General features: G+C 50.9%; 1 protein-coding gene across 1 annotated transcript; it reads right to left on the bottom strand.

Moving 5' to 3' along the window:
- Nucleotides 1–1763: 1763 nt before the first annotated feature.
- LOC138521947 (platelet binding protein GspB-like) lies at nucleotides 1764–22220 on the bottom strand. The gene is made up of 3 exons (XM_069635120.1): nucleotides 15203–22220; nucleotides 11012–11080; nucleotides 1764–2022 (listed from the first exon to the last, which is right to left on the bottom strand). The coding sequence occupies exons 1-3, from the start codon at nucleotides 22193–22195 to the stop codon at nucleotides 1945–1947; spliced, it is 7140 nt and encodes a 2379-aa protein (XP_069491221.1). The 5' UTR covers nucleotides 22196–22220; the 3' UTR covers nucleotides 1764–1944.
- Between the last annotated feature and the right edge of the window lie 3530 nt (nucleotides 22221–25750).

The raw sequence follows: 25750 nt of genomic DNA, 5'->3' as shown, positions 1-25750 counted from the left end.
AGGCCCATTGTGTTGACTACCACCCATAACTGTGCATATGGCAGTGAGGTGCCCCTCAGTATCTTAAGAATCGTATCACTCCATACATACCCAGTAGAGGTACGCAGCCTTCTGCTAAAGCACTGCTACAGACCCTGTGCTTTAAACTGGTGTGATCTGGAGGCTGCGCTTTTGATGTTATTGCACCAAACCTCTGGAATCAACTTCCTCTTGAACTCAGGCTCATTTCAGAGTTACCGACTTTTAAGAAGAGACTTATTATTGCTGATTTTCTAGGTAGCATTCTTTCCGGTCTTCATCCTTCACTATAATAATCATCTGACTGTTCGGATCAGCTTGCTCTGCGCTTTGATGCCTTAGGTTTTTAGCACATTACAAAGAAAATAATTAATAATAGTTCTACTTCAGTACCGTTTACTTATTTTTACTAGTTTGTGTTCATTAAAGAAATTGTACTTGGTGATCTTTTTAGGTTATTGTTATGAACATAATAAAATAATAAAAAAAAGAGCCAGTATTGACAGGCCAGCGTGACCAGTAATACGAGACAGACATCTTAGATCACGTAGGCACGTTTGGTAACATAACATGACCATTAGGATAAAGGAGCCGTAAATAAATCTAGAAAATTCACACCTCCAAACGTGGACTAATCAAGAGGCGCATGTATGGGGAGTGACCAAAAGGGGACAATACAAAGGTGTCAACATGAGGAATAATCGGGGAGTGGGACTAGAAAAGAAAAGTGCTAGAGTTTCTTAGTTAAGACCTCACCGGCCTCATTTACTAGGGCTTAGAAGTCTTTCCAGGATTTGCACATAGATTGTATTAGAACATTTCAAGTAAGTTTACACACCTTTTGGATCATGTGTCCCCATGGCCAGCAATTGTGGCAAGTTCAGATGCTGAATCTTTACAATGTCAGCAGGGGTGCAGGTCAGGGTAAATCCAGGTCCCGTCTCACACAGAAACTGGCCTTGTAAATACCAAGGGCTTGGATCCAGAGCATGGGGTGTAGAACCCTGAAGGCCAACAATACCAACACCTTAAAGGAGCACCATGCCTGCTTTGTTCCAAAGGCGCATCGACTTAACGCGGTTCCCAAAAGATAGTCCATTCGGTGAATCCCCATACTACCAAACATGTGTCTTCCAGTCAATGGATTCTTGGGAATTGTCAGTTAGCCAAGCACGTAACCACCATGAATCGGTGTAAGCCCTTCCAGCATGGGACACCAAAGAGCAATGCATTAGGGACAGCGTTGGGAGTTTTTCCCCCCCGGCAAGTTATAGCTGATATTTTGTATACATTACATTTGATTAGATGGTAGAGGGAAAGGATAAAAGCCATGTTAACCATGTCTTTAGGGATTGGTTTCTGATCATGTGAAATTCATGTTTTAGAAACAACTGAACAGAAGTCCGAATTTTGAAACTTTGTGCTACAATAAAGGGTCTTGCAACATAAATAACTGGCCTCCTAGTAATGATCCCCTGCATTGAAATAATCCTCTGCGGAACGGAGTTAAAATTAGTCAATAAAAGGAATCGTAAAGTTAATTATGAATTTATAGAATACTCTTCCATTAAACAGACTGCAGGGACGCGGAAGGGTACGGCACTCAAATTACCTCCAAGAGTCAGGGAGTAACCCACCAGACCGCTGTGAGCCAGCAGCAGCATAGACACCAAGAGAGGACTGAGCCAAAAAGCAGGTTTACAGTACATTTACACAACCATTACAAATTTCAAGTTAAGCAAAGATCTTTGTAAAAATATACTTTAATTTACAATATAAATGTGTCAAGTCATGACAATAGGCAGCCATCGCAGCCTATAGATGCGCACAGCCATCAAAATGTTAAGTGCTTTTCAGTTACGAGAGGTAAAGGTTTGGGAGAATTCCTATCCAAGAGTCCACGGTCTCCATCTTCCAACAAGTTGCTCAATCAAACTCATACTCCAATGTGTCATCCAAATTATCCGGCCCGAGGATTGGGTGCTTGGTCTTAATAGTGGAGACCTGGAAACAGAGTGACAAGAGGGGTTTAGAAGCAACACAAGCATAGCAGCTCACCCTGTAGACCCCTAGAAACCCCAAAAAGAAGTGAGAAACGTATGAAGCACAGCGTCCGGTTTGCAGGAGGTGGTGATCATGAGAGGATGCCATTGTCCTTACGCATAGAGATAGAGGAGGCACAACTCCTGCATTCAACAACAACTGCATTCTGCCAAGTCCCGATATTTTGTAGAGAGTCCACTTATCTGATTGTGAGCTACTAGGTGGGAAATTGGGACTTCCTTTGTAGTGCCCTCTGTGGAGTCACTAGGTAAACACTGACCTTGGTTGCTCATCAGTGGCCTCCAACCTGAATTTCAGGGATTATGCCCAAGACCTCAAATTATCTAGGTACCTCAACATCCCAATCCTGCCAGAGTACCTACTGCTATTGTAGTACTGGAGCCCATAGCCCTGCCGATGCACCTAAATCTTCTTCTCGTCTCCCCTGCCTGTACAGCACTAGGACCCTCAAGGAAACCTGCTTGTTCACCTCCACGCTGGCCAGCTGACCCCTCCACACACATGCATTCCTCCGACTATTCCAGTACTGGGACATGCACGCACTGGTTGAGACCTCAATCTGGACACAACGCCCTGACTGTACCCCCTCACTATTTCAGTACCGATACACATATTCCACTCTGGTAATGCACCCATCCGCCCACTGCTACATCAGTACTGGAACACCGGCACAGTTCTGCCAATGTGCCCAGATCTGAGCACACGGCTCCACTTGCAATTTTAGAACTGGAACCAGACATTGCTCAGCTAACGTTCCTCAGTCTGTATCGGCTGCACCCACCGGTATTACTTTGCTGGGGCCTGTGATGGAGTCACTTGCCCCAGATAAGGTACACACAATACTTCAGTGCCATCACCATAGTGCAATGGCCAAAGCCCACAGTGCAGCGGCCCCAACTTTCAGAGCAAGTAATCTCAATACCAACCTCTTCCCCCCTCCCACACATTCTGAAGTATAAATAATAGACACTATTGACATTGCTGGCCTTTTATGTGACCTTTTTCAGTTAGGTTTGTGGTTCTCCCACATACCAAACATAGTAAAATGATTTCCCAAGGATAATAGAATTGGTAAAGTGGGAAAGCTGGAATTTGAGCCCAGTTGTCAGTACGTACAGTTTGTAAATTGACAGAAGGCCCCACACCCCCTCCCATCTAATCTTTAGTTTCAGAACAACGTAAAGAGGTGTCGAAGTGAGAGAATTTGTTGGTGGAGCCGAGCCATTGACGAACTACACGGTCCGAGTTGTCCTCTCACAGTCAAACACGAGTTGGCATGGCAAAATATCCATACCCGGCTTCCTGCCTCCCCAGCCCACAACACAAGACCCATACCTGCACCCTGTGTACCCACCCCCTACAACATATGATCCTCACAAGTATGATTAACGCATTGTACAGCGTATAAACCCATATGAGGGAGGCTTTCTCTACAGATAGTTAAGGAAAATAAGGCACAGTGATGAACATTGATTTGCTTAGCATCACATAATGTATAAGCGTTGAAGGGGGGGATTTGAGCCCCGTCTTCCTGGTTCCGCAGTTTCCAATTCAGAAAGTAGGGGAGACTTCATCTTCCCCTATTCCATTTTCAATATTTGGAGCACAAAAAAAAATGCTTTCTACATAGTTGTTATTCAAGGGCTAAACGAGTAACTGTTCAATACATCTGGTTTTTAAAACACCAAATGTATCTCCAAGCGAATCCTATTAATCACCTGGATCCCGAGGTAGCCATCTGAGAAACAGACTAACAACTATAACAAAAACTTACTAGAATTATAGTCTTAGTTTGCACAATTGTGGGAACTTCAGAACCACCAAATCATATCAAAAAGCAACCTGAAAATATATATGAGAAGTAGTAATTGAAATATATGTTCATAAAGCAAGTATGCACCACTTAGTCAAAAGAAAGAAAGGGCGGGGGGTTGAGCCAATCCCACAATTGGGTGCAGTGGCATGCAGGTCCGGCAGAGATCACAGCAACAGTCATCCTGCAGACCTACCATTCCAGATGTGTACCTCGGTCTCATTTACTCCATTTTGCTCATCTATCCTCTGCTGTCCTTCCCTTGCACCACATTCTTAATCCACCCCCCCACCCCGTTACTAACAATTATCTTTCAGACTAGTTCAACTGCTTGATATTAGAATGTTTGAACAACCTTGCTCCTTCCTACCTGGTGGACAAAACCAACACAAAGGTTCTCTGTTCAGGGGATCGGCTGCGTTTGACAATTCCAGCTACTTCCTGTGTCTCCAGTGGAGATAGAGGATTTGCGGTATACGGCCCAGACTTCAGCACAGCCTCCCTCGGGAGATAACAGCATTATCAGTTTCGTAAAGCCCTCAAAACGTATCTCTTTAAATAAAGCAATTGAGGAGCACTAGTGTTCCGAACATAGTTTGCTTATTGGGTTAATCACCCTTTCGAGTCGTTTCGAATCATCTGCGCCTTTATACGGTTAAGTCCGTCTTGTGCGTGTTTTAAATGCTCAAATCAGACCTCCGTTCCCCTTTTTCGACATCCTTGCTATTAATTCAATCCCCTTCCCTTGCACGCACCTCCTTCCAGGGGTGGACTAAGGGCAGCAAAGGGGCATTGTCCTCTCTACCTCTTACTCATGCTCTGTGCCTTAATTTCTGCACTGCCCCATCCCTCCTACAACACCTGTTGCTTGCTCTCCCCAGTCCCCTCCAAACAGCACCCATGCCGCCCATCTCTTTCATGCACTGTACACCCTGACCTGATCTATCCTGTCAGTTATCCCTCAGGTGACGCCCCCCCGCCCCTCTCCCAAAGTGCTTATCCTGGACCTGTGAACGCTCAATCCATCTGCAATTGGCATCACTGACCATCCCAACTCCCCACCACCCAAAGCGATCTGCCATGGACATCCCTGAAGCCTGGACTTTCCACCTCCCATGGTACAGCAATCCTTGCTGCACTACATACTGACTTTGCGAACATTTGCAACTCTCAAAGAAAGGGTTTGGTGTGAGGCTCTAAACAGCAAGACCACACCATCTGCCCCCAATGCCCGTTTTTATTTACTTTACCCCGTCCCCCCTCCTTGTAACATGTTGCTGTTCACCGGCCTGCTCCCACTGCACTCATCCACTTAATTTATTGCCACCTTGGCTCCCCCCAGTATCTATCCCGCTGGTCATGATGGGGAACTTAAACTTCCTGATCATAGCCCAGGACCATCAACCACAACCTGGCATTGCACATACACGCCCTTAAGAGCAGCCATAAGCTACAGACTCACAGCTACACTTGACCAGGTCGTCATGTCCTCCGTCATCCCCACACCTCTGCCCTCCATCCGTCCCCTTCTGTTCACTCTGTACCCACCCCACTTGCAGCGAACCCTCCCTCGGCTATCGCTAAGAGAACATTGAAACCCAACTCCAAAGCTCCCTACCTGGACGAAGTCAAATCCTCTCTCCTGCCCTTGCCCACTCCACTGAAGTGGCCTGCACAGAGCACAGTGACACTCTGGCCTCCTTACTTAATGATCACTACCTTCACCCAGTATTGCCTTCAACCATGGTTAACCCCAGCCATCCAGCAGCCAAGAAAATCCATGTGCCTGCACTAATGGTGAAAGGATCGCACCCTTACAACCAGATTGCTTCCCCCCACTCCCACCCTTACAAACTCTCCATGTCTCTTCAAGTTTTGCGCTCTCCTAAAAATAGATCTCCATTATCCTCCCTCTCTCAGCAGACTACTTTGCCTCCTACTTCTCGCACACATACACAACACCTTAACAGCCATCCCTATCTCCGATTAACCCCTCAACCTCCATTTCACTCCTCCTGCACATCTTTGCCGACCCTCTGCTCTGCCAAACCTTCCTGTGCACGGAGTCAAGTACTTGCACCAATAACCCATCTCCTACATCGGCGCTGCCTCTTCACTCTCTGCCATTTTCCTTACTTTCAATAAAACACCACATCTTTTTTTCTAAGTACCCACTGTGGACCAAAATAACTCCTCCTTTTGGAGACCATTGCGTCTTCTTATCCCACCACTTCACATTCCTTGAGGAGCGGACTCATTGCCAACTATGGCGAAGACCACTCTTTGCGACCACTTTACAATCTGGATTCAGGATTAAGCACCCCATCGAAACAGCAACCTCTCACGCTGGCTTTCACTAACAACTCTTTGCCGATAACCCCCCTAGATGCTCTTCACCCAACATATTCTTCACCCCTACCATCTCTCAAAACGCATCAGCTGCCTCACAGCCATCTGCCACTGGATGGCTTTACACTGCAGGATGCTGAACTCTTCCCAAAAAGAAATTCCATTCATTGCATAGCTTTATTCGGATTAGACCTTCAGCGCAGTACAACAATCGATAAACAATGTATAGAAAAGGTTATATAGCAATACACACCATAGGCCTCATTACAAGTGTGGTGGTCCGGAAACAACAAACCCTTGTTTCCAGACCACCACAGTACGAGTCTGCATGCTGAGCCCGCTGTACACAGCAGGTCTGACCCTGCCGTGCGCAGCGCCCCAGCAGCCAGAGTTGCCATGGAAGCACCAGGTACAGTGCTTCCGAGTCCCCGTTCCCATGGAGTCCTATGGGAAATTATGGTTTGCCCGGCCTCCAATGATAATCCCAAACTGCCATCTCATTCCCCTAAGGCATGCCAACTCGGGGGCCTTCTGACAGCGACCTAAAACTCCAATTCATTGCAGCCACTTCTACAGCTGCTAGAATCAATCTCCTCAGCCTTACAGAAACGTGCCCTACCTTGCTTATCCAAAATATTCCTCTCTACATGTGCTCAGTCAATCACACTATTGCTCGAGGTTGCTCCATTCTCTACCCACCTCCCTTTAAAGTTCGGACCTTTGCCACTCCTCACACTCTATAACCTACCCTGTACTCTCTCCCTCCACCCCCCCCCGCCCCCACCCCAATTTCTGTGCACTGCCTCCAGGTCCACTTTCTCACAAAACAAACGTGGCTCTAAATGCTACAGCTTTGCCCCTCCCCCCATCCCCCTGACCCACTGACTGCATTTCCCTGTACTCTCGCCCACAGAGACTATGCTTCTCTGCTCTCCTTAACCCCTGTACTCCCCCACCCCCATGGCGGTCCTTCCACGGCTCCTCCTAACTTGCCCCCACACCACTGGCATGTACTTATCAAGATAACAAAACTATCCCATGTGGGAAATCTTTCAAGGTCAGTCTGAAGCTCCAACTTAGGCCTTGGGCTTGCTCACTCCCTCCACCCCCCCACTGACTCCATTCCACAAAAGACACAGCCTAGTAGCCTAGCTGTTCATACATATATGAGGAATCCCACCACTAGGCCTGTATTAAATGTACAAGCTACCCGTGTTACATTGTCATATCCCCATCAACTAGTTCTTCATCAATTAGCTACTCTAACCCATACAGCCTCAACAGAATGTAAAGGCGCCCCACTTCCGAACTGCTACTGCACTTTTCCCTATGTATGGAATTGCTGGCCAAAAGGACAACCTAAACATTCAATACATACAAATATGATGGAGTGGAGCAGAGGGAAGGAAGGAGGAGGAGGAGGAAAGTGAACACTACGATGAAGGTGGGGAGTGGAGTGTTGTCAAAGAAGTGGGGGGGATAGCTCAGGAGCAACACGCCTGTCCTGGAAAAGGGACTACACTCAGCAGCACAAGTTTGATACAGAGCCCCGGTCCCGCACTTTAGAAGCTGGAGTCTGGTCAAGCTGGAGTCTGGCATGAAACCCGCTCTGGAGTTAGTAGAGAAGGTGGAAATTGAGGTGAAGGCAAAAAGGGGCACCTAGAGTCTATGAGGAGGGGGATGTGAAAGTGCCCCAAGGAGTTCAGCTGCTCCTGAAGAGTCAGATGCTTGACAAAGTATGCAGGAGTGGTGGTGATCGGTAGCAGTAAATGTTGGACAAAAGCAATATCCCGACTAATCCTGTGCCAAACTAGACCATTGGACAAAGCAAGAAGTGCTCTGGAGCGCTATAATATCTCAGAGGCCGGGTGCTTATTTGAGCTACGGAGGCCAACAACCCACAGCCTAGAAAGTATGGGATGGACTCAGGAATGTGGGGAAAAAGGAAGTGGAGAACCTAGTAGAACATGTTTATTAAACCACCTTAGCTCTGCACAGGGAGCCCCTGTGGTCCCTACTCTCACCCATAGCCACCGTCATAAGTAATAATGAAATTGGGGGACCCAGAATTGATTTAAAGTCTGCTGTTACAGACCACACACAGCTCTTCCAAAGACACTCCACCGTAACAGTCAGGGTGCTGTGCAAGACCAGTACTGGTTCCTACACATAGCATTGCCAATGAACTACAGTCCTGGCCTGCTGCATCCCCTCAATTCAAGTACTGGAGCCCACTACTTGTGCCATAGACACTAAATATATGGGTAAACAGAAGCAACATTAGACAGTGTAGTGGGCTTCACTGCCGCACTATAGAGGATTCCTGGCAATGGGAAGCATTATAGGATTATTGTTACTCCTTCCCTTTATAGAGCATGCTGGGCATCAGAGCAATATAGACGCGTTACTCGCTGCACATCTTTAGACAATGTTTGGCTGCAAGAACTGCTATCAAGAGGGGTTGCTAGTCCTGCTCTACAGGTAATGCCTGGCAGCACAGAGTGTCATCACTGTTGCCATCACTCCCTGCCTATAGATAATGGTCTGCACTATATATAGGTCACCAGTGGTCATGCTCCACTGATAATGTCTGGTGGTAGACAGCATGCCATGTAGGCATCATTACTCATTCACTATGGATAATGCCTAGCAAGGGAATGTAAACCACCAAGCATGATTCAGAAGCCTAACACGAAAAGTTAGAACTCAGAGGATCACTGCACAGACTTGCAGCAAAACATGGCCATGCAGGAGAAGCATGCCATTCAGCGGGACAGTAATTCCAGAACTATCAGTAATATCCAGAACTATTAAAGACAATATTGGCTCTCTTGCCCCTGCTGATTTTTGCAATCACTTTTGCTACTGGGTCTTTACCCTCTTCCCTCAAGCAATCTTGTGTGCGCCCCCTCCTGAAAAAGCCTTCTGAAGACCAGATATGTGCGGCTAGCTACCACCCCATCTCTATCACCCACTTCCTTGAGAAAAACTCTTGGAGAAGCTGGTCTTTCCCCAAACTGACCCAGCATACGGAGCTTGTTGGTTACCTACATGACCATCAATCTGGATTCTGAGCATCCAGAGGCATGGAAACTGGCCTTCTGAACACCGGTGAAGAAATGCTCACATCTCTTGATTCTAACTCTCCTGCCATTCTCATTCTACTTGCTCTCCCCTCTGCATTTGACATGGTCAACTACTCAATCCTCATAAAACTGCTCCACAATACCCTAGGTATCTCGGAGCAGGCACTGGACTGGCTGACCTCTTTCCTCAATGACCGTCCCTCCCAGGTTATCCTGGGCTCTTTCTCCTCTCCCACCTCCATCGCCACCTGTGGTGTCCCCCAGGGCTCAGACCTTTCTCCCTGGCTCTTTAACATCTATCTTGCCCTGCTTGCACACCTAATTTTCACCTACTCCCCTTTCTTCCGGTGTTATGCAGATGACACACAACTTCTTCGAACTGCCCTCTGATCCTCTCTTTACCTCCTCCATCATTCCTGACTGAATTTCTTCCATCCAGTCCTGGTGTGCCTCCAATGATCTCTGCCTCAATGCCAGCAAGACTGAGATACTTCCCATTGGGATTCCTGCTCCCTCTTTCTCCCCTTCACTCTGGCCACCTCTAGCCCCGCCCCCTTTCCTTCATCTGAAGCCAAAAACCTTGGAGTCATCTTTGACTCCTCTCTTTCCTTCCTCCCTCACATCCAGGACCTTGCCAAGAAGGCCCACTTTCAACTCCACCTCCTCAAAGGAATCCTTCCTTTCCTCACTTTTCCCCAGAAGCTCAATGTCTCCAGAGCTCTAGTACTCTAGGCTTGACTACTGCAATAGCCTGTTCCTTAACCTAGCCTCTTCCTCTCTACGTCCCCTCCAGCTGACTCAGAATATGGCTGCAAGACTTATCCTTGGCCTCAGGGACCACATCTCTCCATCCCTAAAAACTCTCCACTGGCTCCATGCTGCTGCAAGGATCAAAGTCAAATCCTTCTGTATCATCTATAAGGCTGTCAGACACCATGGACCATGCCATCAACAACTGGCTCTCACTAAATACGCTTCCACCAACTCTGCATGTCAAGCGATTCGCTAAACAGCGGGCCAGTGATCAATCTCTCCCTCCTATGGAACAGTCTCCCCCTCCCTCTTCGTCTTCATCTTGAGCCGGATCTCCTAAAATTCTGGAAACTCCTCAAGACTTTCCTTTTCACCTCCTCCTCCCCCCTCCCTCCTTTGCTAAATCCCACAGACACTGCGATTGGTGACCAGGGCCCTTATGTGCCCACCTGGGTCCTGGCCTCCGACCCCCAATCGTCTTCAGCCTTCACCCACTGCCAGCACATGCCTTAGGCACCCACTAGCCTGTGCCATCACAGGCCTGAACTTATTTATTGGCAGTAGGCCACTCTCAGCTAGTGATCTCTGCCAGTCACCCAACAGTTTTGCAACTTACTCCCCAGCCCTTCCCTTCCTGTTACTCCTAGCACTTACCCCCCACCCCTCTCACTGCACATGCACGCTCTAGATACTCACAAGGCCTTTTAGGACCGCCTCTCTTTCATTGCTACACTTGCATTCATTCCTATGTTCCCACCACGTTGCCCTGTGGGCGCTTTGAAACACAATTTACTTGATGTATAAGCGCCTTACAAATGCACAATAAATAATTAAGGGCTCGCCCAATGAACACCAAGACTATACATTCCAAGAAATCTTCAGGAAGGGGTGGACATAATCTCCTCTGCAGGTTGATGTAGGCACTCACCTCTTCATCTGAGGAATCCCAGTCCAAGATGGTCAGGTTCAGGGGTCTCACAGTGGCAGGGGGTGTGACCTGTGGTATAGAGCAGGGACACAGACATTAGAAAAGGTTAGCGTGATTGCCCTACGCTGTTGAATAGAAGGGTATTCTATACTGGATGGGACAAAATAATCCCCTCCCCCCCCCCCCACGACATTCCCTTCTCACAGCAGCACTGAATGGAATAAAGGAAACCCCCCAGACATTCCTTTCTCAGAGGATCACTGCATGGGATAAATGAAACCCCACAGACAATCCCTTTTCAAAGCATTACTGCATGGAATAAAGGAAACCCCCAGACATTACCTTCTCACAGCATCACTGCATGGGATAAAGGAGGTGATGGCTGGAAGGTTTAGAATGAATCTTAACCACTGGCATTGCTCTGGAAACCACCCCCAGACATTTCTCTCCCACAGCCACTGTGGAGGATAAAGGAAGCCAGACATTCTGATCTCACAGCATCACTGCATGGGCTAAAGGAAATGTATAGACATTCCTTTCTCACAGGATCACTACGGGGGATAAAGAAACCCCCAGTCATTTCTCTCCCACAGCCACTGTGGAGGATAAAGGAAGCCAGACATTCTGATCTCACAGCATCACTGCATGGGCTAAAGGAAATGTATAGACATTCCTTTCTCACAGGATCACTACGGGGGATAAAGAAACCCCCAGTCATTTCTCTCCCACAGCCACTGTGGAGGATAAAGGAAGCCAGACATTCTGATCTCACAGCATCACTGCATGGGCTAAAGGAAATGTATAGACATTCCTTTCTCACAGGATCACTACGGGGGATAAAGAAACCCCCAGTCATTTCTCTCCCACAGCCACTGTGGAGGATAAAGGAAGCCAGACATTCTGATCTCACAGCATCACTGCATGGGCTAAAGGAAATGTATAGACATTCCTTTCTCACAGGATCACTACGGGGGATAAAGAAACCCCCAGTCATTTCTCTCCCACAGCCACTGTGGAGCATAAAGGAAGCCAGACATTCTGATCTCACAGCATCACTGCATGGGATAAAGGAAATCTATAGACATTCCTTTCTCACAGGATCACTACGGGGGATAAAGGAACGCCCAGACATTCCTATTTCACTGCATGGGATAAAGCAACCCCCAGACATTCCTATCTCACAGCATCACTGCATGGAAGGAAACCCCCAGACATTCCCATCTCACAGCATCACTGCATGGAATAAAGGAAACCCCCAGACATTACCTTCTCACAGCATCACTGCATGGGATAAAGGAAACCCTGCAAAAACAAAGAGGTGATGGCTGGAAGGTTTAGAATGAATCTTAACCACTGGCATTGCTCTGGGCAACCCTCCAGACCATCGTTCTTGGCCTGCCAAGCCATTACAGAAGGGGAAAGACCATATGCAAATCAGGCTTGGCCCCACCCCAAAAGGGGAAGTCCAGCCCGAACTGCTAGGTCACATTCCTTCTGCACGAGACCACAAGCATCCCCAAACATGTTTCACCCTTGTTGGGCCTCATCAGTGAGGAGTAGATTGGGTCTCTAGGCCCAGCAGGCACGGGACACACATCTGGGCATACCTGTCCCACTCGGACTGACAAAGCAAAAACAAAGAGGTGATGGCTGGAAGGTTTCGAATGAATCTTAACCACTGGCATTGCTCTGGAAACCATCCCCAGACATTTCTCTCCCACAGCATCACTGCATGGGATAAAGCAACCCCCAGACATTCCCATCTCACTGCATCACTGTGGAGGATAAAGGAAGCCAGACATTCTGATCTCAGAGCATCACTGCATGGGATAAAGGAAATGTATAGACAGTCCCATCTCACTGCATCACTGTGGAGGATAAAGGAAGCCAGACATTCTGATCTCAGAGCATCACTGCATGGGATAAAGGAAATGTATAGACATTCCCATCTCACTGCATCACTGTGGAGGATAAAGGAAGCCAGACATTCTGATCTCAGAGCATCACTGCATGGGATAAAGGAAATGTATAGACATTCCCATCTCACTGCATCACTGTGGAGGATAAAGGAGGCCAGACATTCTGATCTCACAGCATCACTGCATGGGATAAAGGAAATCTATAGACATTCCTTGCTCACAGGATCACTGCGGGGGATAATGGAACCCCCAGACATTCCTATATCACTGCATGGGATAAAGCAGCCCCCAGACATTCCTATCTCACTGCATCACTGCATGGGATAAAGGAAACTACCCAGACATTCCCATCTCACAGCATCACTGCGGGGGATAACGGAAGCCAGACATTCTGATCTCACAGCATCACTGCATGGGATAAAGGCACCCCCAGGCATTACTTTCTCACTGCATCACTGCATGGGATAAAGCAACCCCCAGACATTCCCATCTCACAGCAACACTGCATGGGATAAAGGCACCCCCAGGCATTCCTTTCTCACTGCATGGGATAAAGGCACCCCATGCATTCCTTTCTCACTGCATCATTGCATGGGATAAAGGCACCCCCAGGCATTCCTTTCTTACTGCATCACTGCATGGGATAAAGGCACCCCAGGCATTCCTTTCTCACTGCATCATTGCATCATTGCATGGGATAAAGGCACTCCCAGGCATTCCTTTCTCACTGCATGGGATAAAGGCACCCCCAGGCATTCATTTCTCACTGCATCATTGCATGGGATAAAGGCACTCCCGGGCATTCCTTTCTCACTGCATCATTGCATGGGATAAAGGCACCCCCAGGCATTCCTTTCTCACTGCATGGGATAAAGGCACCCCCAGGCATTCCCTTCTCACTGCATGGGATAAAGGCACCCCCAGGCATTCCCTGCATGGGATAAAGGCACCCCGAGGCATTCCTTTCTCATTGCATCACTGCATGGGATAAAGGCACCCTCAGGCATTCCCTTCTCACTGCAACACTGCATGGGATAAAGGCACCCCCAGGCATTCCTTTCTCACTGCATGGGATAAAGGCACCCCCAGGCATTCCCTTCTCACTGCATGGGATAAAGGCACCCCCAGGCATTCCCTGCATGGGATAAAGGCACCCCAAGGCATTCCTTTCTCATTGCATCACTGCATGGGATAAAGGCACCCTCAGGCATTCCCTTCTCACTGCATCACTGCATGGGATAAAGGCACCCCCAGGCATTCCTTTATCACTGCATGGGATAAAGGCACCCCCAGGCATTCCTTTCTCATTGCATCACTGCATGGGATAAAGGCACCCTCAGGCATTCCCTTCTCACTGTATCACTGCATGGGATAAAGGCACCCCCAGGCATTCCTTTCTCACTGCATCACTGCATGGGATAAAGGCACCCCCAGGCATTCCCTTCTCACTGCAGCACTGCATGGGATAAAGGCACCCCGAGGCATTCCCTTCTCACTGCATCACTGCATGGGATAAAGGCACCCCGAGGCATTCCTTTCTCACTGCATGGAATAAAGGCACCCCCAGGCATTCCTTTCTCACTGCATGGGATAAAGGCACCCCCAGGCTTTCCCTTCTCACTGCAGCACTGCATGGGATAAAGGCACCCCGAGGCATTCCTTTCTCACTGCATCAGTGCATGGGATAAAAGAACACCCAGCTATATCTTTCTCAAAGCATGGGATAAAGGGACAGCCCCCTTCCCCCCCCCCCACCCCAAGAAATTCCTTGCTCACAGCATTACTGCAGGGGATAAAGGCACCCCCAGGCATTCCTTTCTCACAGAATCACTGCATGGGATAAAGGGATCCCACCCAAGCCCCCCCCAGACATTCCTTGCTGACAGCATTACTGCAGGGGATAAAGATCCCCTCGCACACCCTTCCCCCCCAGGCATTCCTTTCTCACAGCATCACTGCTGGGGATAAAGGAAGCCACAGACATCCTGATCTCACAGGATCACTGTCGTCACGTCTCGGGAGGATAGCTCAGGGGCAAGCAACGTGCTTGCCTTGGAAGCAAGACGACACGGAGCAACACAGGTTCGATCCCCGGGTCCGCGCTTAGAAACCTCTGGGTATTAAGCGCGTTATAAATTACCTATCAGACCATATCACTGCATGGGAAAGCGCGTCTGAGGGCTTTCTTCATCCCAGGCAGTGATGCAGTGAGACGGGACAGAAATATCATTACGTTTGTGGATATGAAAAGCTAAAAGAGTAAAACACCCACCTCTCCTTGTAGGGCTTCGACTTTCCGGCTCTCTACATTAACGCAGTCATCCTCTTTCTCATGGGTAACCAGATCAATACATGCTACTGTGCTGATCGGCGAAGAATTTTTAATGACTTGATTGGTACGGATGGTAGATTTTTGAGCAAAAGATTCATCCGTTTTAGTCTGTGATTGCTTTGCAATTTCCGGTTCCTCAGGGGCAATATCAAGGGCAGAACCCTCTGTACTGATCTGGGCAATCCCATGGGTGGCATCCTGTGTGTGAATCTGGGCAACCTCCGGGGCAGCACCCTCTGTGCCAATCGCTGGTCCCTTAGTGGCGACTCCTTCCATGCTGATGTGGGCAATCTCTGGGCTGGCTGCACCCTCTGTACTGATGTGGGCAATCTCCGGGCTGGCAGCACCCTCTGTACTGATGTGGGCAATCTCAAGAGCAGAACCCTCTGTACTTATCTGGGCAATCTCTTGAGTGGCATCCTGTGTGTGAATCTGGGCAGCCTCAGGGGCAGCACCCTCTGTGCCAGTCGCTGGGTCCTTAGTGGCGACTCCCTCCATGCTGATGTGGGCAATCTCAGGGGCTGCACCCTCTGTACTGATGTGGGCAATCTCAGGTCTGGCTGCACCCTCGGTACTGATGTGGGCAATCTCCGGGATGGCTGCACCCTCGGTACTGATGTGGGCAATCTCCGGGCTGGCTGCACCCTCTGTACTGATGTGGGCAATCTCCGGGCTGGCTGCACCCTCTGTACTGATGTGGGCAATCTCCGGGCTGGCTGCACCCTCTGTACTGATGTGGGCAATCTCCGGGCTGGCTGCACCCTCTGTACTGATGTGGGCAATCTCAGGGGCAGCACCCTCTGTACTGATGTGGGCAATCTCAGGGCTGGCTGCACCCTCTGTACTGATGTGGGCAATCTCAAGAGCAGAACCCTCTGTACTTATCTGGGCAATCCCTTGAGTGGCATCCTGTGTGTGAATCTGGGCAGCCTCAGGGGCAGCACCCTCTGCGCCAGTCACTGGGTCCTTAGTGGCGACTTCCTCCATGCTGATGTGGGCAATCTCAGGGGCTGCACCCTCTGTACTGATGTGGGCAATCTCCGGGCTGGCTGCACCCTCTGTACTGATGTGGGCAATCAGAGGGGCAGCACCCTCTGTACTGATGTGGGCAATCTCTGGGCTGGCTGCACCCTCTGTGCTGATCTGGGCAATCTCCGGGCTGACTGCACCCTCTGTGCTGATCTGGGCAATCTCCGGGCTGGCTGCACTCTCTGTGCTGATCTGGGCAATCTCAAGGGGGGCACCCTCTCTACTGGCGTGGGCAATCTCCAGGCTGGCTGCACCCTCTGTGCTAATCTGGGCAATCTCTGGGATGGCTGCTCCCTCTGTGCTGATGTGGGCAATCTCAGGGTCAACAACCTTTGTGCTGATCGCCAGTTCCTGAGATGTGCCCTCTCTGCGGACCTGGGAAAGCTCTGGTGCAGCCCCCTCTTCTCTCATCTGGGCAATCTCAGGAGAGGCCCCCTCTTCTCTGATCTGGGCAATCTCAGGCGAGGCCCGCTCTTCTCTGATCTGGCCAATCTCATGCGAGGCCCCCTCTTCTGTGATCTGGCCAATCTCAGGCGAGGCCCACTCTTCTCTGATCTGGGCAATCTTAGGCGAGGCCCCCTCTTCTCTGATCTGGGCAATCTCAGGTGAGGCCCCCTCTTCTCTGATCTGGGCAATCTCCGGGCTGGCAGCACCCTCTGCACTGGTCTGGGCAATCTCCGGGCTGGCTGCACCCTCTGCACTGATGTGGGCAATCTCAAGGGCAGAACCCTCTGTACTTATCTGGGCAATCCCTTGAGTGGCATCCTGTGTGTGAATCTGGGCAACCTCAGGGGCAGCACCCTCTGTGCCAGTCACTGGGTCCTTGGTGGCGACTCCCTCCATGCTGATGTGGGCAATCTCCGGGGCAGCACCCTCTGTATTGATGTGGGCAATGTCAGGGGCAGCACCCTCTGTACTGATGTGGGCAATCTCAGGGGCTGCACCCTCTGTACTGATAAGGGCAATCTCCGGGCTGGCTGCACCCTTGGTACTGATGTGGGCAATCTCCGGGCTGGCTGCACCCTCGGTACTGATATGGGCAATCTCCGGGCTGGCTGCACCCTTTATACTGATATGGGCAATCTCAGGGGCAGCACCCTCTGTACTGATGTGGGCAATCTCTGGGCTGGCAGCACCCTCTGTACTGGTCTGGGCAATCTCAGGGGCTGCACCCTCTGTACTGATGTGGGCAATCTCCGGGCTGGCTGCACCCTCGGTACTGATGTGGGCAATCTCCGGGCTGGCTGCACCCTCGGTACTGATGTGGGCAATCTCCGGGCTGGCTGCACCCACTGTACTGATGTGGGCAATCTCCAGGCTGGCTGCACCCTCTCTACTGATATGGGAAATCTCCGGGCTGGCTGCACCCTCTATACTGATATGGGCAATCTCAGGGGCAGCACCCTCTGTACTGATGTGGGCAATCTCCGTGCTGGCTGCACCCTCTGTACTGATGTGGGCAATCTCCGGGCTGGCTGCACCCTCTGTAATGATGTGGGCAATCCCTCGAGTGGCATCCTGTGTGTGAATCTGGGCAGCCTCAGGGGCAGCACCCTCTGTGCCAGTCGCTGGGTCCTTAGTGGCGACTCCCTCCATGCTGATGTGGGCAATGTCGGGGGCAGCACCCTCTGTACTGATGTGGGCAATCTCTGGGCTGGCTGCACCCTCGGTACTGATGTGGGCAATCTCCGGGCTGGCTGCACCCTCTCTACTGATATGGGCAATCATCGGGCTGGCTGCACCCTCTATACTGATATGGCCAATCTCAGGGGCAGCACCCTCTGTACTGATGTGGGCAATCTCCGGGCTGGCTGCACCCTTGGTACTGATGTGGGCAATCCCTCGAGTGGCATCGTGTGTGTGAATCTGGGCAGCCTCAGGGGCAGCACCCTCTGTGCCAGTCGCTGGGTCCTTAGTGGCGACTCCCTCCATGCTGATGTGGGCAATGTCAGGGGCAGCACCCTCTGTACTGATGTGGGCAATCTCCGGGGCTGCAGCATCTGTACTGATGTGGGCAATCTCCGGGCTGGCTGCACCCTCTGTGCTGATCTGGGCAATCTCTGGGCTGGCTGCACCCTCTGTGCTGATCTGGGCAATCTCCAGGCTGGCTGCACCCTCTGTGCTGATCTGGGCAATCTCAGGGTCAACAACCTTTGTGCTGATCGCCAGTTCCTGAGATGTGCCCTCTCTGCGGACCTGGGAAAGCTCTGGTGCAGCCCCCTCTTCTCTGATCTGGGCAATCTCAGGCGAGGCCCCCTCTTCTCTCATCTGGGCAATCTCAGGCGAGGCCCCCTCTTCTCTCATCTGGGCAATCTCAGGCGAGGCCCCCTCTTCTCTCATCTGGGCAACCTCATGGTTAGCACCCTCTGTGCCAGTCACCGGTTCCTCAGGCGTGGTGCCCTCTGTGCTGACATGGGCAACCTCAAGGGTGCTCTGTGTGCCGATAGCCAGTTCCTCAGGGGTGGCACCCTCCATGCCGACATCCAGTTCCTCAGGGGCGGAGGCCTGCATGGTGGTTTGAGCAATCTCAGGAGGACCAGCACCCTCTGTGCGGATATGGTCAATGTCAGGGGCAGAACCCTCTGTGCTCTGCGCCGGTTCCTCATGTCTGCCATCCTCTATGTTGATAAGGGCAATTTCAGCGGTGGAACTCTCTGCACAGAGTGCCAGTTCCTCAGGGCCAGAACCCTCTACGCTGATCTGGGCAATTGTTGGGGTGGCACACTCTGTGCTGATTTGGGCAACACCCTCTGTGTTCATCTGGGCAACCTTAGGGGCCACACCGTCTGTGCTCTGGGAAAACTCGGGGGCAGCACCCTCTGTGCCCATAGCCAGTTCCTCAGGTACAGCAGCCTCTGTGCCCATAGCCAGTTCCTCAGGTACAGCAACTTCGGTGCCGATTTGAACAATTTCAAGGGCAGCACCCTCTGTGCTGATCTGGGCCATCTCAGGGGCGGTACTCTCTGTGCCTATGTGGGCAATCTCGGGGGAGGCACCCACTGTGCCAATCACCAGTTCCTCATGGGTGGCGCCCTCTGTGCTGACCTGGGCAACCTCAGGGGTGACGCACTCTGTGCCAGTCACCAGTTCCTCCGGGGCAGTGCTCTCTTTGCCGACCAGGGCAACCTCATGGGTGGTGCTCTCGGTGCGGATCACTGGTTCCTCAGGGGCGGTATCCTCTGTGCTGACCTGGGAAACCTCAGGGGCGGTGCTCTCTGGACTGATTGCCAGTTCCCCAGGGGTGGCTCCATCTGTGCTGACCTGGACAACCTGAGGGGTGGTGCTCTCTGTGCTGATCGCTGGTTCCTCGCCGGTAGCACCCTCTGTGCTGATCTGGGCAATCTCTGGTGTGGCGCTCCCTGTGCCGACCTGGGCAGCCTCAGGGGCGCTGCGCTCAGGGCTCAGCGGAGCAACCTCCACGGCGGTGCGCTCTGGGCTGATCCCTGGTTCCCCAGGGGCGGTGCGCTCTGTGCTGATCCCTGGTTCCCCAGGGGCAGCACCCTCTGTGCTGATGACCAGTTCCTCGGTGGCCTCTCTGCTGATCTGGGAAACCTTAGGGGTGGCACCCTCTGTAACAGTCACCAGTTCCTCAGGGGTGGTGTTCTTGTTCTCTGTGCGGACCTGGGCAACCTCAGGGGCGTTGCTCTCTGGGCCGAGCTGGGCAACCTCAGGGGCGGTGCTCTGGGTGCTGCCCTGGGCAACCTCAGGGGTGGTGCTCTGGGTGCTGACCTGGGCAACCTCAGGGGTGGAGCTCTGGGTGCTGACCTGGGCAAGCTCAGGGATGGAGCTCTGGGTGCTGGCCTGGACAACCTCAGGGATGGAGCTCTCTAGGCAGACCTGGGCAACCTCAGGGGCGGTGCCCTCTGGGCTGATCGACAATTCCTCAGGCTTGGCATGCTCTGTGCTGATCAGGGCAACCACAGGGGCGGTGCCCTCTGTGCTGATCGCCAATTCCTCAGGAGTGGCATGCTCGGTGCTGACTTGGGCAACCTCAGGGGCGGTGCTCTCTGTGCTGACCTGGGCACCCTCATGGGTGGCACCCTCTGGGCTGACATGGGCAACCTCAGGGGCGGCGCCCTCTGGGCTGACATGGGCAACCTCAGGGGCGGCTCCCTTTGTGCCAACCTCAGGGGTGGTGCTCTCTGTGCTGACCTGGGCAACCTCAGGGGTGGCGCCCTCTGTACTGACCAGGGCAACCTCAGGGGTGGCGCCCTCTGGGCTGACATGGGCAACCTCAGGGGCGGCGCCCTCTGGGCTGGTCAGGGCACCCACAGGGGTGGTGCCCTCTGTGCTGGTCGCCAATTCCTCAGGAGTGGCATGCTCGGTGCTGATCTGGGCAACCTCAGGGGTGGCTCCATCTGTGCCAACCTCCGGGGCGGTGCTCTCTGTGCTGACCTGGGCAACCTCAGGGGTGACGCCCTCTGTACTGACCTGGGCAACCTCAGGGGTGACGCCCTCCGTGCTGACCTGGGCAACCTCAGGGGCGGTGCCCTCTGGACTGATCGCCAGTTCCTCAAGGGTGGCTCCCTTTGTGCCAACCTCAGGGGCGGTGGTCTCTGTGCTGACCTGGGAAACCTCAGGGGCGGTGGTCTCTGTGCTGACCTGGGAAACCTCAGGGGCGGTGCTCTCTGTGCTGACCTGGGCAACCTGAGGGGTGGTGCTGTCTGTGCTGATCGCCGGTTCCTCGCCGGTAGCACCCTCTGTGCTGATCTGGGCAATCTCTGGTGCAGCACCCTCTGTGCCGAGCTGGGCAACCTCAGGGGCGGTGCTCTCTGGGCTAACCTGGGCAACCTCTGGGGCGGTGCTCTCTGGGCTAACCTGGGAAACCTCTGGGGCGGTGCTCTCTGGGCTAACCTGGGCAACCTCTGGGGCGGTGCTCTCTGGGCTAACCTGGGCAACCTCGGGGGTGGCTCCCTCTTTTCTGACCTGGGCAACATCGGGGGTGGCTCCCTCTTTTCTGACCTGGGCAAACTCAGGGGCGATGCTCTCTGTGCTGATCACTAGTTCCTCAGGGGTGGCTCCCTCTCTGCTAACCTGGGCAACCTCTGACGCAGTGTGCTCTGTGCTGAGCTGGGCAACCTCAGGGGTGGAACCTTCTGTGCTGAGCTGGGCAACCTCAGGGGTGGAACCGTCTGTGCTGAGCTGGGCAGTGTCAGGGGCAGCACACTCTGTGCTAATCTGGGGAGTGTTATGGGTGACATCCACCGTGTTGAGCGCTGCTTCCTCAGGGGCTGCACCCTCTGTGCTGATCTGGCCAATCTCCGGTGTGGCACCCTCTTTGCGGATCTGGGCAAACTCGGGGGTGGTGCTCTCTGGGTCCAGTTGGGCAACTTGAGGGGTGGGGCTCTCTGGGCTGATCGCCAGTTCCTCAGGGGAGGCACCCCCTTTGCTGATCTGGGCAGTGTCAGGGGTGGCACCCCGTATGCTGATCTGGGCAATATCACTAGCAGCACCTTCTGTGCCAATTGCCGGTTCCCCAGGGGCGGCACACTCTGTGCCGATATGGGCATTGTCAAGGGTGGCACAGGCTGAGCTGATTTGGTCAATTTCTAGGGCAGCACCCTTTGTGCTGATCTGGGCAATTTCGGGGGCAAAATCCTCTGTGCTGATCGCTGGTTCCTCATCAATTGCTCTATGTGCACGATGAGTGTTGATGCCAATAGCCCCATCTGTGCGGACCAGGGCTTTATAATCACCTACACCATGTGGACTGCTCAAGGAGTTCTTCTCAATGCTGAATTCTGTGAAGATGGGCGACTCCTTGTCAAAGAAGCTCATCGGGCGCTTCTGGTCAGTGGCCGCATCTGGGCAGATTGAGGGTTCTTGTGTGCTGCATGTGCCCATCTGAATGGCACCATCCATACAGAGCAGCGGTTTCTCATGCATGGCGTCGTCTGCGCGCATCTGGAATTCCTCATTACGGAGTTGGTTCTCCTTTGGTTGAAACAAATAGAACAGAAGTGTTAGAAGAATCATGGTTCTTCGGAAACAGAAAAACAATACTACATTCAGTACATGGTATCTTAGCAGAATAAAAATGAACAAATTCATGGGAGCTTCATTCCACTCAAGGATACTGAAATAGAACGGGTGGACCCAGTTGGGGTGCCGATAGTACCATAGACAATTCAAGTTATTATCAAAGCACTTTGAGGTGGGAGGAGCCTGGCTTGAAGCAATTTATAATAAACAAAAGATTATTTAATATTTCCATTTCACACACTATGCACTGAACAAACTCAAGGCAAGAGAGGATACAACATTAATTTAGTAGTGTTGCTCACGCCACTAATGAGAGTTTAACCATGGAAGGACTAGATCAGTTAGAGAGCCATGGTGAGGTTACACAGGCTAAGTGGGCAGGATCGGAACTCTGTCTGAGGAGCCGTTGAGGCGCAAGCCCAAGTGAGACAATTACGTTCAAGACGAGCAGAGTCTAACCAGGAACACTGCGGATTTAGCTCACCGGGGTGATCAAAGAGGAGTCCATCGATAGCCATGTCCTCAGGGTCTGTGGTAAGCTTTTTGAGCAGATGGATGTGGGCGGGTTTCAATATGACAGGGGGTGGTGGGTCGACTTCCCACTGCAGAACGATCAGGTAAGAGTAACATCAGCAGTGGAGAAGTTTACCAGGAAGCAAAGCTTGGAGGATCTAGAGGTGAATAGGTTTACAGCTAAAAGTGATGTTTTGAAGAGGTCTCCTAAGACACTGGGCTGAAACTCACAAGTCTTGTTTGAGTGCGAGGTGTCTCTTATGCACAGATGACCGTGGAAAGCGTGTGTTGGATTCAATTTAGACACTGGAACCAAGGCATCAATTGTTGCACAATTCTGACACGGGAGCTGGAACCAAAGTACCCCCTTAAAGGAAGTTTCACCTTGCAGAGTACCCCTGCATGAAATTGATGTGCTACCGCTTTAAAAGGGAGCTTTTTTTTAATATAATGCATTTTTAGACGCAACATGCTACACTCAGTACCCGGTTTTGATTTCCTACCACAGACTCTACCCACCTCCAATGCCTTTGGAGCAAGGAGCAGGAGGGCATTTAACATTTGGGGAAACTCAGAGGACTGTTTGGCAGGACATGTTTCAGGTTTCCAAGACAGGACGGAGTAATCAATGCATCAATAGTATTGGGTCGGGCAGGAAGATTGGCTATTTTACAGGAGATGCTGCTAAGTGTGGGGGCTGGGGGCAGTATAGGTTGAGAGCTCAGCTTCCTGTAAGAATGGTGTGAAGTCCTAAAGCGATTTGATTTGGTGTGGCATCTTATAAGCCAAACACAAACGACTAAAAGCTGTGGCAGTCCATGTAGGCTGGTCAGATAAGAAGCACCAAAGTGCATTGTGCCCTGGACTGCATGCAGTTCGTCTATGAGGTCACTAAGGAAAACGCATTAATATCTTATTTATTTCATGGGACAGATTCTATGCATGATTATGTTAATGGCAACATCTACACCTGGTTATCAATGTCCTATTGTTCAGTTCACATGTTTGAGACAGCAGGCTGTGCTCACCTCGAAATCCTGGTCAATCGGTGGGAGAAGCATTAAATTGAAAGAACAAAAAACAGAATCTCAGGGTTTAGAACCCCACCAACACGTTTAAGTTACAGATCAGCGCTTATATAGCTACAATAAATGCCCAAGAGTAACAGAGTGAGGATAGAAGTGGCATGGACATTCTTTGCCCTGCACATTGCTATATATCTAGAAAGGAAACAACAGCCCATTGTTGGCTACTCCAGTTTGTTAGCAGATCACGCAAGTTACAACATCCGCCTCACCTTCACGCCATATGCAAAGCATAGTCCATAGAGTTGCACACTCTGGTGAGGAATTCCGTGCTAACTGCAACCTCTGCCTTGATCGGGGATTCCTCACCGACATCAGGGATACCACGCCAATTGAAAGCACTGCCCCAAATGGGGATTCCTTCCAAACGGCAGCCTCTACGCCAATCGGATTCCTCACCAATGGCAACCTCGCCACCAATCTGCGATTCCTCACCACCTACATCCCCACTGCTAATCCGGGATTCCTTGTTAATGGTGACTGTGGCACCAAACGGGGATTCCCCCATCAAAGGGGTCTTCAGTGCAGATTGTGTAATCCTTGCAACGGCAATCTCTGTGCTGATCCGGTATTCCTCGTGCCAAGCAAGAATCATTGGCCATTATTTGTACAGATTACCAAATTCATGATCGATGATTGGCTCCTCCTTGGGTGACATTTTAGAAAGTTTGGGGTGTTACAAGGAAAATACCGAGACATGGAGAGAAAAGATTATATATTCCGTGAAAAACTTGGCAAGGTTTTTAATTCAATGCAGTGATTTGGGAAGTATAGAATTTCTTGGGAAAGTGCACTCCATACAACGAGCAAGGAATCGAAGGGTAGAAATTTCTGTGAAGGTTCACGTCATAGAATTCTAAGCTAGCGGAATCGAAGGAGTAGCAATCCCCGTTTGGACATTCTAAAATGTCACCCAAGGAGGAGCCAATCATCGATCATGAATTTGGTAATCTGTACAAATAACGGCCAATGATTCTTGCTTGGCACGAGGAATACCGGATCAGCACAGAGATTGCCATTGCAAGGATTACACAATCTGCACTGAAGGCACCTTTGATGGGGAATTCCTGTGAAGCTTAACACCACAGAATGACATGGTAGTGAAACAGACTGGGAAGGCTTACTCAGTGGAGCGATAGTGGAATAGAGGAGGTAGGATTTCCTTGGCATGAACACAATAAAATGCATGCCTGAACATTAAGTGACCTGCATGCATGGATAGCTAAAAGCCATGATACTAATTGGTTTGAAATTGTACATATTTGATATGTGGGACAAACATATTCACGGATTTGGTGGCCCACCATGGCCATTGTAAATTTTCAAGCCTGCCGAGCACACACAAGAGTATTGCAAAACAGCATCGACTGAGTTCCTATACATATCCCATAAACATCGCGAAGTGTGAGGAGAAGGGGAGGGTGGATGTTGTCATTGGGTCATTTCCTGTCCCCAAATGGGAGGGGAGTGTTACCCCCAGCGGGATCCAGCTTGCCCTGTCCCGTATGGAGGGTATTGTATACCAGGCTCACCTCCCTAGTCCCAAAGAAGATGGCTCCTCCTTGGGGAGAAAGGATGAACTCCCTGTGTTCACCACAGCTGATTTGGTTAAGTTGATTGCATCAGCTATTCTTATATATTTTCCATGACACAGCAAACATGCCTTCTGCTCCTGAAATGGCATTTTGCCAATTTTCCCAAATTCATAATATTTCTTTTCAGTATTTTGGAAGCTTAACATGGTGTTAAAGTCCAAGTCTTGTTTCTCATGCTATTTGAAAACCAAGATTGGCCAAGTTGTATTTTGTGAGTTTAGCTCCAACTACAAACTAATGTTTGGAGAAGCACAGAGTAGTGGCATGGTACAAGTCGGAGCAAA

Source organism: Ambystoma mexicanum, chromosome 13 (genome assembly GCF_040938575.1).
Source record: "Ambystoma mexicanum isolate Mex_15411 chromosome 13, UKY_AmexF1_1, whole genome shotgun sequence".
In the NCBI taxonomy this organism is placed as follows: domain Eukaryota; kingdom Metazoa; phylum Chordata; class Amphibia; order Caudata; family Ambystomatidae; genus Ambystoma; species Ambystoma mexicanum.
This window is presented reverse-complemented; position numbering and strand designations above follow the sequence as displayed.